The 12,299-nt window shown below is 34.0% G+C and overlaps 1 protein-coding gene and 1 long non-coding RNA gene across 3 annotated transcripts; one reads left to right on the forward strand and one right to left on the reverse strand.

Moving 5' to 3' along the window:
* Window positions 1–257: 257 nt before the first annotated feature.
* Window positions 258–4,264, reverse strand: LOC120351525. 2 transcript variants are annotated; one of them, XR_005571446.1, is made up of 3 exons: window positions 4,091–4,264; window positions 2,633–2,741; window positions 258–656 (listed from the first exon to the last, which is right to left on the reverse strand). It is a non-coding gene; the product is annotated as an uncharacterized LOC120351525 (long non-coding RNA). The 2 variants fall into 2 exon arrangements; XR_005571447.1 differs by having other exon boundaries at window positions 258–757.
* Window positions 2,731–4,947, forward strand: LOC111051024. Its single transcript, XM_039429278.1, has 3 exons — window positions 2,731–3,401; window positions 4,260–4,494; window positions 4,797–4,947. The coding sequence occupies exons 1-3, from the start codon at window positions 3,039–3,041 to the stop codon at window positions 4,913–4,915; spliced, it is 717 nt and encodes a 238-aa protein (XP_039285212.1). The 5' UTR covers window positions 2,731–3,038; the 3' UTR covers window positions 4,916–4,947.
* The last annotated feature ends 7,352 nt before the right edge of the window (window positions 4,948–12,299 follow it).

The following is a 12,299-nucleotide window of genomic DNA, read 5'->3' on the forward strand; positions in this document are numbered from 1 at the left end:
TCTATCAACTATATTCTTATTTATAATATAACATACGCTTATATGTTCTGACTTCTGTTCTTCACTTTTACCAGGTTTTATAAATGTTAAATATTCCTCAAACGTTAGTCCTTCTTTTCCGAAATTATTCAATTCTAATATTGTTTTGTCAATAAGTTCGAAATAACAACATCTATATTTTTTATCGATTTTATTCGAAAAATAGTTCTTATCAAATGAAATTGAATCCATCTCCAATCTGAAATTAAACAGAATATGCTATCAATCTTGTTCTAAGCCTGTCTCATCTGTAGAATCTCGTAAAAAATTCCAGATAAGTTTATTTAATTGTTCTTTTGTTAAATGTTTATTTTTTTCTGTTATAACCTTCTTAATTTTATCGATAGACTCTTTAAGATGACCACAATCACATCTGTATGAGCCTGGGATATTGCCATTCTCCCAGAATTTATCATATGATGTACCGTATAATTCACAAACTAAAATATGATTATAGTTATCACTATGCCAAACTCCTAATTTTTCATAATCTCTCACAAATGTTAAATATTGTAGATTTGTCCATCCTTTTTCTGCTAACTGGTCCAATAATTGGTGATGCGTCTCCAATAGTTCAGTTAGTTCACAACGATAACTTTGTATTCTCGCCATTTTTTCTAAAGAAACAGAATCATATTTACGTAATTCATTAAAATGCCTATTTATAATATACTAAGCTTATATATTCATCAAATGATTTCCGTTCGAGAGCACATATCTGAAAACATATTAAACTATAAGTTGGAATGATCAGCGTATATAATCAATTGTAAAATATTTACTTAGTTAGTAATTGACTCTTATCTATCCAAGACGGTTCACTAAAGTGTGATTTTCTAACTACAAATCATCATTTTTGTTTCCAAGGAGAATATAAAGAAGACTATAATGTGATAGCAGATAACAATAAAACTGTTGGGATTGATTGTTTGAGTTGGGCCAATAGCAAAACCTTTGAGCCTATTCAAGATAGCTTGTCACTCTTGAATGATAGTAGAAATTATTTCCAAAATGCTCCAATTTATTCTGTGTCCTTGGCTAAAATGTGGAGAAAACTGACAGATAATTTGAAAAATAGTTGTTGTTTGATCTATAATGATCTTCTACAGTATGTTTACTGGGGGGTAATAGCAATACCAGCAAATTGAGTGGAGTACAAGTAAAGCTTCCCACTGACCCACAACATAGAAATAAAATAATATCCTATGTAATCTCTGCATTTAGCTTTAATCTACTACCTATTAATTATGTGGAAATTTTCGAGGATCCATCAAACAAAAAATAATATCAGTTTCTCACAAAAGTGTGGAGAGTGGAGAGACTTTTTTCTCCAAGTCAACCATAGTTTTCTCTACCATATCCAAAGTTGTTGACCTAGATGAGTTGGGTCTTGTAGCAACAGGTAACTTAATACCACAAGTCTTAAGAAAACAGCCAAACATAACTTGTGAGCTTCCTCCATACCCTTGTCTCCTATCTCAGTGCTATCAGCCAAGAAGCGTAAGCTAGAACTGGATGAAATTGATCTAAAAACGGAGGAAAATTGAGTTTTTTGAAGCCACACAGTCATTTAGGGAACAGCATAAGCAGCTAGAAGAATTTTAAAATAGAAAATTTGAGAGGAACTTGGACCATTCACATTGGCGAAATTTTGAGCCTAGTGGAGTTTATAATGTGACTGCATTTACTGTGAATAATACTGGGAAATTCCCATATGTAGGTGTACTAGGGGAGAAAGATGGTTTGAAAAACGTTTACTTTGTAAAGGGCTGTCATAAAAATGTTTTCATTAATGCATACAAAGCTATCGAAACTCTCAAGAAAGAGGGTTATTTTGTAATCCCTTACACTGACAAAAAAGAAATTATTTGTCTACCAAGGGAAGAGAAAATTTGTGTAATTACAGTCAATGCTATGTCAAGCTATAATGGGCATACATTTCCTAGAATAGAATCAGTTAAGTTTCTCCCAGATGTTTGGAAAAACTTGGAAGACACTCCCTTCACACAAAAAGAAGTGGAGCAGTATAATAACATCACAGTGCTGGAAATTAAAGGGAAAGTGAAAGTAGGAGAGTGTAAAAAGATTGGAAGAGTTACCACAAGGTATAGAGTTAGTCATTATTGCAATAAAAGAAGTGTACAATAGAAACAATACTCGGTATATACTACAGTTTGAAAATGTGGAAGCATTTTCAAACTATTGGTTAGAGGAAGAATTTGAAAAGCCGAACATAGATTTGAATTATAAAATTAGAATCAAGCTAGATGTTTTATTCCTAGTAGGAATAAGGAAAGAGTTACTTTCTGTATTGATTTGGGCATAGATATGCTTTGATGTATGTATAATAATTAAAAAATAAAGAAAATTATTGTGACAATCCTCATGACATTGAGCTCTCACCCCTTCTCCTGATTCCTCTCTCATTTTTTCTTTCCTGCTAAACGAGTGGAGGAGGAGGACAAAGGAGGAGGACAAAGGAGGAGGACAAAGGAGGAGAACGTCAATTTTTGTCCTCGGAGGGGAGGAGGAGGAGAACAATTGTCCTCCGAGGAGAGGAGGAGGAGAAAAATTTAAGTAAAAATGAACTTACATGTGTTGATTTGACGAAATGAAGCTCAGCTAGCACCTCGGCTATGATTTTCTAGATGCAGGTAAGGTTCCTTCACGAGATTGCTTATGAGTAGTGAGGTGAGAAAATGCTGTGGAAAAACAATGTAACCAAACTGTAACACTAAATATATATTATAAAAATCAACACTTTCACAAAAATATGAGAATATAACAAAAATTTTCACTTACAATCAATAATGACCTCGAGCTAAAGCTCTGGGGAGTATCGGCAGTGTTCGCCAATTGTGATACACACCTCCTTTGTGTTTCTATCTCACTCGTACAAGCATGCAACAGACAGAGAAACGACTTGCTATATAATCGCTTTTCTCAGTGGAAAATCATCATTCACGTTAGAGAGCTATCAGTACGCGCTTCTCGACACCATGGACAAGTCACACCGTGCATCCTCATCCTCATTCTTATTACCAGACAGCCCGCCTCCGGAGAGGGAGCTGAACTACTGGGAACAGCAGAAGCAGCAGAAGAAGCAGCAGAAAAGCCTCAGCTCAGCTGCCACCTCTGCCGCCCCCTCCTCCTCAGCCTCAACCTCAGATCCCTTGAAGAAACAAGGGATCTTCGTCCAAGATGAGGATTCCAGCATCATCGTGGGAGACAGCAGCCCTCCCCCGCAAGCTACTTGGGCACCACGCCGAGCAGCGCTCACATCGGTACCCGCCACCAAGCAGTCTGTCAAGAGGAGGCTGTTTGTCGACGATGAGGAGCCTGGCGTCCTCACTCAATCAAAGGTTAGCATACAAAAAATTATTATTGTAATGTACACAAAATCTTTATAAAATGTGAATCTTATAAATCTTTTGTGTGCATTTACTGATTCTTATACTGTGAGCGAAGACTGAGCTATCTAATTGTGCTATCAAAACAATCCGAACACAGATAAATTCTCACGATGGTTGCATTGAAATTTGGATAAAAATTCAAAACATGTTTTAGTAATTTCGATAATAAATTCGAATATGTTGCATGAAACAATTCAATTATCTACCAATTTGAATTGAGTTCAAGTAATCGGAGAATTTCCGAGTTATTACTTATATATATTACTTACTATATCAAATTACTGATTCGAATAATGCATAAACTGTTTGTGTGAAACAAAAATTTGCATGAGTAATGAAACGTGAAATTCGAATAATATTGTTATTATAAATCCAATCATATTATTCTGCAATAACTTTGATGACAAATTACTTATTACTTATATGAAAAATCCAATCATATTATTCTGCAATAACTTTGATGACAAATTACTTATTACTTATATGAAAAATAGTTGTTGTTTGAGTGTGAAACAAAAATTTGCATGATTAATGATTAATTTATGTTTTCTGCAATCATTTATGTTGATTGTAATGAAGTGAAAAATTTTTTCCGATAATTGAGAGTTATGTCAGAGAATTTCCAAGTTATTACTCACATTTTTTGAGTAGTGAATCTGTTGAGCGCAAGATCACTCTCTCATGTCAGAGAATTTGCGAGTTATTAGTCACAGTTTTGAGTAGTGAATCTGTTGAGCGCAAGATCTCTCTCTTGTATGATTTTATAACCTGAAACAAATAAGAGTCTAATGAAATATTTTTCAACAGAAACGTGCGGTGGAAGAGGATGAGGAGGAGGACAGCTCCATAATGACGTTGTTACAGCAGGAGGAGGATGAAATTCTCCCCGAGGAGCACTTCCTCACCGTCATCAATAGGTACTCCCCGAAACCCTGGACTCCTCTAAGAGAGTTGATGGAGGGTACACCTTACCCTATTGAGGACGTGAGGGAGGTCTGCAATCAACATGGACGTCGCGTGGTGCTCAAGATCCGGCTGTCAGGTCAGAGAACAACAGATGTTTACATACCTGAACGTTTCACGCAGATCTTGACCTCCAAAGACATCCAAAATTTTAAAAGTAAATGCAAATCATTGTTACTGTTTTGTGAAACATATTAATCAGTACATGACTGACATAAACATTGTTAAAATGCATAAAATTTAAATCATGATAATTATATTACTTATTACTTATTTTGTTAATAATCTTGTAACAAATTTTCAGATTTACTTTTAGGGTTTCAGTTAACATTTTATGAATTTTATTATTACTTATAAGTTATTTTGTTATCCGGCTGTCAGGTCAGAGAACAACAGATGTTTACATACCTGAACGTTTCACGCAGATCTTGACCTCCAAAGACATCCAAAATTTTAAAAGTAAATGCAAATCATTGTTACTGTTTTGTGAAACATATTAATCAGTACATGACTGACATAAACATTGTTAAAATGCATAAAATTTAAATCATGATAATTATATTACTTATTACTTATTTTGTTAATAATCTTGTAACAAATTTTCAGATTTACTTTTAGGGTTTCAGTTAACATTTTATGAATTTTATTATTACTTATAAGTTATTTTGTTATCCGGCTGTCAGGTCAGAGAACAACAGATGTTTACATACCTGAACGTTTCACGCAGATCTTGACCTCCAAAGACATCCAAAATTTTAAAAGTAAATGCAAATCATTGTTACTGTTTTGTGAAACATATTAATCAGTACATGACTGACATAAACATTGTTAAAATGCATAAAATTTAAATCATGATAATTATATTACTTATTACTTATTTTGTTAATAATCTTGTAACAAATTTTCGGACTTGACATTACATCGTCTTTCAGCAATATAACCTATATCTTGTAAATCACAATTTTCAAGTATTTAGTTTTGGCACAAGCCATTACATATATTTTCATTATAATCTATAATTTTCAAGTATTGTGTTTCCTCCACTTCACTCAGCTGAGGTTGTATGAATCTATAATTTACAAGTTTTGTGTTAAGGTGACAATTGCATCGCATATCAGCATATACATAACCTACTTTGTTAACCGCATAATTTACTTGTTATATATCAATAAAAAATAGTTTGTTATTCTATAAAAAGTTTTCACTCACCTATCACACTAGTATACGTGTAGAGAACTCTCCACACTCTCCAAGTTGCATTGAGTGATAAGAAAAATTAAAATGTGTTTTATAGAATGAAGTGTGTACGCACGCGCAAGCATACGCATGAGCTGACAACATCGGGCGAACGCTCACTGTGTCAAGGTCGGCTCAACGCTCTGCCTTCCTTGTTGCGAAGTGAGGACATTGGCCCTTACACATCTGGTGTGATGCATTTCATTCATTCACGACCTTGCAAGGTCTTGTGTACATCGTACACATGGCTGGATTGACATTCCATTCATTCTTATCTGTATGACTTTTTCACATCAACTATTTGAAATGCATTTTGCAAATGCATTTCAAATAGATGATCTGAATAGATGAATTCAAAGTATTATTCCAAATTAATAGAAAATTCCATTTTTCTTTTAGATAGTGTAATGATTAATTAATTAACTTTAGTTCTGTGGGTAGATGACACAAGTTGATAAGTCACATTTTTGACCATATTGAGTTATGCATATGGTTGTGTTCAGAAAAATTAGATCTATAAGATGGTATAACTAAATATGTTGTACCTTTTTAAATAGCTGAGATATAGACCTTGCTTAAGCCTGATACTGCATTTTCTTCCAAACCCCAAGTTGACAAATATTGATAAGTACATATATCTCAACACTCTTCTACCGGTTTGTATTATAATCCAATTATCAAAAGATGACAAAATTTGATAAGTGTATGTACTGGTAGGCTATTATAAAATCTGAAAATCAATAACCCATATTGAGAACTACATAACCCATACAACTTTGCAAACAGTTCAAGTTTGGTTAACTTGATCAATACTTGTAAATAATATCAATTAATTTTTAAAACATATATTCAAATTTCTATAAAATCGATTTTTAAGATATTACCTATACTGTTACATTGTGATTTGAAACATTTGACAGATGGCAAAACATGATATCTCTGACATCACTTGCAAAAATTCTCAATAGTTAATTTAAATAAATTGTTTTATCCCTTGATATTTAAATAGTCGAGGATCAGCTGATTATATTAGTGTAAAATGGGTAAGACTATTTAAATAGTTGAGGATCATCTGATTATATTAGTGTAAAATGGGTAAGAAAAAATATTATAGAATGTTTGCAGCTATGCCAAACTTTCAAATTGCTCTCCTGAAAAGTTTACAAATCATGACTTATCAGCTTGTGTCATCTACCCACAGAGTTAATGTTCGAGCATTGAGTTGAAAGGTAATGAAAATATTGAATGTTGAGAACACTCTTTGTGCATGTTGATATTCTTCGCGTGTGCGTTAAATCATTCTATTGGAGGAAGTTCTTTCCAATGTACTTTCTTTCCCCAACTTCTTTTCCATGTCTGTACTTTCTACCAAATTACGCACCAATACTTCCAAGGATTCAGACATAAACTTGTAGGAATCTAAAAATTTAATTTTGCCTACTGAAAGTGTCAAAAAATTAAAAATATGTATCAAACAAATAATTTCTTGTGCGAAAACAATCGAATGCAAAGTATGAAATTGGCGTCTATGTATACGAATGCTCAGAAAAGAAACTTTGCACGTTATGGATTCTTCTACAACGGAAAGGAATTACAGTGTGTTTATTGCTTGCATGCACTGAGATTGCATAAAGCTCGTACATGTTGTCTGTCTACAATTAGATACGCCTCGGTCTACTATAGATATTCTCGGAGAGCACACTTAAAAAGCAACGCCTGCGGTTTGTACAGCACATAGAAAATTTGTGAAATTTTTCTTAACTGTCAGGTGGAAAGCAAACCAATCACTTTTTACAGTATAAAGATGGATTCACTCATCTAGCATTCACTTTAATCTGATAGTAGAGAATTTTTTCCTCAGGGAAATTATTTTTTCCCTCACATTTTCCAATTTTATCTGAGATTTTCGAATTATTGGACATACTAGATACAGGTCATCTACATTATTGTAGTGCAAATGATTTCTCAACTATTGTTACAAATTCCGATGAACTTTGGAAATGCTTGTATGACATTGCAGATAAAAAATGTAAAAGATCAACTTAGATCATTCTGTTAAGACATCAATAGAGCTGATACCCCCAGTGATATAGGTCTGAGGATATCTATGTCCATTTTTATCAAGAGATACGCCCCCTCAGAGTCAACTCTGTTACAGCTAAGTGCACATTATTGTTCATAACATAATCGAGGTCATGCAGTGTTTTAGCTTTGCTAAATTCAAAAAATTAACTCGCCTCTTGATGTCAATTTCATTCAATGAATTTGATTCTATTGCAAAAAATATTAAATTTTCAACAGGATTCCAAGGCGATGATTTACCGTTAACAAAAACAGAAAATGTACATTTTCCAATTTTATCTGAGATTTTCGAATTATTGAACATACTAGATACAGGTCATCTACATTATTGTAGTGCAAATGATTTCTCAACTATTGTTACAAATACCGATGAACTTTGGAAATGCTTGTATGACATTGCAGATAAAAAATGTAAAAGATCAACTTAGATCATTCTGTTAAGACATCAATAGAGCTGATACCCCCAGTGATATAGGTCTGAGGATATCTATGTCCATTTTTATCAAGAGATACGCCCCCTCAGAGTCAACTCTGTTACAGCTAAGTGCACATTATTGTTCATAACATAATCGAGGTCATGCAGTGTTTTAGCTTTGCTAAATTCAAAAAATTAACTCGCCTCTTGATGTCAATTTCATTCAATGAATTTGATTCTATTGCAAAAAATATTAAATTTTCAACAGGATTCCAAGGCGATGATTTACCGTTAACAAAAACAGAAAATGTACATTTTCCAATTTTATCTGAGATTTTCGAATTATTGAACATACTAGATACAGGTCATCTACATTATTGTAGTGCAAATGATTTCTCAACTATTGTTACAAATACCGATGAACTTTGGAAATGCTTGTATGACATTGCAGATAAAAAATGTAAAAGATCAACTTAGATCATTCTGTTAAGACATCAATAGAGCTGATACCCCCAGTGATATAGGTCTGAGGATATCTATAGCCATTTTTGGAATGCTTGTTCGTACTAAATTTACTATAGATATTCTCAGAGAGCACACTTAAAAAGCAACGCCTGCGGTTTGTACAGCACATAGAAAATTTGTGAAATTTTTCTTAACTGTCGGGTGGAAAGCAAACCAATCACTTTTTACAGTATAAAGATGTATTCACTCAGTATAAAGATGGATTCACTTTAATTTGACAGTAGAAAGATGGATTCACTCATCTAGCATTCACTTTAATTTTACAGTATAAAGATGGATTCACTTTAATTTGTCAGTAGAAAAGGGAAAAAGGGAAATTATTTTTTCACTCATCTAGCATTCACTTTAATTTGACAGTAGAAAGATGGATTCACTCATCTAGCATTCACTTTAATCTGATAGTAGAGAATTTTTTCCTCAGGGAAATTATTTTTTCACTCATCTAGCATTCACTTTAATTTGACAGTAGAAAGATGGATTCACTTTAATTTGTCAGTAGAAAAGGGAAAAAGGGAAATTATTTTTTCACTCATCTAGCATTCACTTTAATTTGACAGTAGAAAGATGGATTCACTCATCTAGCATTCACTTTAATTTTACAGTATAAAGATGTATTCACTCAGTATAAAGATGGATTCACTTTAATTTGACAGTATAAAGATGTATTCACTCAGTATAAAGATGGATTCACTCATCTAGCATTCACTTTAATTTGACAGTAGAAAGATGGATTCACTCATCTAGCATTCACTTTAATTTTACAGTATAAAGATGGATTCACTTTAATTTGACAGTAGAAAGATGGATTCACTTTAATTTGACAGTATAAAGATGTATTCACTCAGTATAAAGATGGATTCACTCATCTAGCATTCACTTTAATCTGATAGTAGAGAATTTTTTCCTCAGGGAAATTATTTTTTCCCTCACATTTTCCAATTTTATCTGAGATTTTCGAATTATTGGACATACTAGATACAGGTCATCTACATTATTGTAGTGCAAATGATTTCTTATCTATACTAGACTGGGATTTAATCTGTCAGTATAAGTTGAATTGGGTTCTTAGAGATTCATGATGCTGAAGTAAGATCTGACTGAGAGAATAATTTGAGCATATCTTCCAAGGTTGACTCTCACTGTCAGTATAACATTAGATGGAGTCACTTTAATTTGACAGTAGAAAGATGGATTCACTTTAATTTGACAGTAGAAATATGGATTCACTTTGCATTTAAAGATTTTAGGGTTGCATTTAAAGTAATATCCTTGCACTTAAAGATCCTTGCAACTAACTCTAGAACGAGAAACTTAAAGAGTAATAGGGTTTTAGCACATCTACAAAAGAGTTTCTTATCTATAATCTACTAAATAGTAGATTATATAGTTAGTAGTTAAGTTTCTTCAAATTTATAGTTTCTTATCTATACTAGACTGGAATTTAATCTGTCAGTATAAGTTGAATTGGGTTCTTAGAGATTCATGATGCTGACTTAAGATCTGACTGAGAGAATAATTTGAGCATATCTTCCAAGGTTGACTCTCACTGTCAGTATAACATTAGATGGAGTCACTTTAATTTGACAGTAGAAATATGGATTCACTTTAATTTGACAGTAGAAAGATGGATTCACTTTAATCTGTCAGTAGAAAAGGGAAAAAGGGAAATTATTTTTTCCCTCACTGTCTCTCTTCCTCCCCCTCGTCCTCACTGGGAGAGGGGTGAGGGAGAGGGAGAAGGAGAGGGAGAGGGAGAGGGAGAGGGAGAGGGAGAGGAGAAGGAGAGGAGAGGGAGAGGAGAGGGAGAGGAGAGGGAGAAGGAGAGGGAGAGGGGGAGGAAAGGGGGAGGAGAGGGGGAGGAAAGGGGGAGGAGAGGGGGGAGGAAAGGGGGAGGAGAGGGGGAGTTTGCGCATGCGCAGAGGGGGAGGGGGGAGGGGGAGGGGGATTTGCGCAAAATTTTTTCCTTATTTCTCGCGGATTGCGCAAAAATTCTTAGCAGTACTGTCAATATTAGGCTACTGTCCTCTAAATACAATTTGACTTTGAAAATAATATTTCTGTAATAAAACACAAATGTCAATCAAATTAGTAAATAGAGAAAGCAAAACATCAAGCTTTTTTATCAATTCGAGGCTCGACTAGCATAAGTTAAGAACTTGTGCGCTAGCCGATATAAATTATGCAGATATTTGTAAGACAATAATATAATTACCAAACAAAATACATTATTATTAAATTTATTCGGGTATAATAAATTATAATAATATTGAACAATAATTGATTTTCGTTGTAGAAAACTCATATCTAGTGAATAGTCCCGATTTCAGTGAAATAATGTAATATAATGATCATAATAAATGTAGTAATAATAGTTATAATGATAATCCAATCCTATAGGCTATTAAAAGAGAAGTAATAAATAGGTAAAGATGGAATCTGTTTTGATAGAATGAAGTAAAAGTAACAATGAGGTGGTCCATATGGCTAGAAGTAATGGAGGTAAAAATTTTTTATTTATATTCCTAAGTCAAAGAAAATCATTTCTTGAACCCACTTATCTAATTCCTTAGCTTTGGTTTTAGTGATTCTATTGATAATAAAGGACGTTGGGATTTAGTTGATGAGGATTTTGCTATAATAGAACATTTGATGGCGATTTACTGATAAAACTGTCCTGTCAACATTGTACATATTTGTTCCAGATAGACGTATATTATATGGTGTTATGTGGATTGTAAATTGATCTCTATTTTTATTGATGAATAGGATTATGTTTCTCGCATAGGTCTGTCGCAGTGTGTGTACTTTCAATTCATTGAATATGAGTCTGCTGGGATATAGCATTATTTGAATTGGGAGCATTGATGTTATCTATATGGAATACTGACAGTTAAAATTCGAGCTTGAAATTGATGATTGACTTCAAACTGTCAGCGTTGAATGAATGGAAAGCATTTCAATTAATGAATCATTAAAAATTGGTTTTATTTTGAGCAACTATTATCCATTATCCTTTGATGATAGTCACATTTATCAGTCAGCAAATATTTATTGATAATTATTATAATAAGTCTGCTATATAACAGGTGGGGCAGAGTGGACTCCCTAGTTTCAATCAGTCACTGAAGAGTACGCGCGCGAGTTAGCGTAGTGGGAGAGGTTCCATGTGGTGGGGGAAAAGACGCCATTATTAGTAGACACCATTCGGTGGACTGGGGAGCATCGTGGTTTTGTAGTCGAAACGTTCTTTAAAAATAAGGATAGTGTGGTGGCGACCCAGCGTGCATTTCGTAGACGGTTTGGTTTGAATCGTCATGATAGTGTTCCCGATGCTAAAACAATAAGGAAATGGATTACAAGTGTACGGGCGACCGGATCTGCACTGCCTAGAAAACCAGTCGGACAACCAAAGAGTGTGAGGACACCAGAGAACATAATGGCGGTGAGAGCGTCTATTGAACAATCTCCATCGCGCTCTGCGCGGAAACATGCTGCTGCTCTTGGAATGTCGGCCAGAACGGTGAGGCGAATTTTACACTCAGACCTCAATTTACACCCGTATAAGTTGATGGTTGTTCAAGAATTGATGCCAGCAGATTTTGTTAAACATACAGATGCTTGCAATG

Source organism: Nilaparvata lugens, chromosome 1 (assembly GCF_014356525.2).
Source record: "Nilaparvata lugens isolate BPH chromosome 1, ASM1435652v1, whole genome shotgun sequence".
NCBI classification, from domain to species: Eukaryota; Metazoa; Arthropoda; class Insecta; order Hemiptera; family Delphacidae; genus Nilaparvata; species Nilaparvata lugens.

Bases quoted from the DNA above. Each gene is read 5' to 3' on its own strand.
- LOC111051024 (XM_039429278.1), top strand. From the start codon at position 3,039: ATGGACAAGTCACACCGTGCATCCTCATCCTCATTCTTATTACCAGAC. The intron at 3,402-4,259 runs GTTAGCATACAA...ATTTTTCAACAG, and splicing joins GCGTCCTCACTCAATCAAAG to AAACGTGCGGTGGAAGAGGA. The intron at 4,495-4,796 runs GTCAGAGAACAA...TCCGGCTGTCAG, and splicing joins GCTCAAGATCCGGCTGTCAG to GTCAGAGAACAACAGATGTT.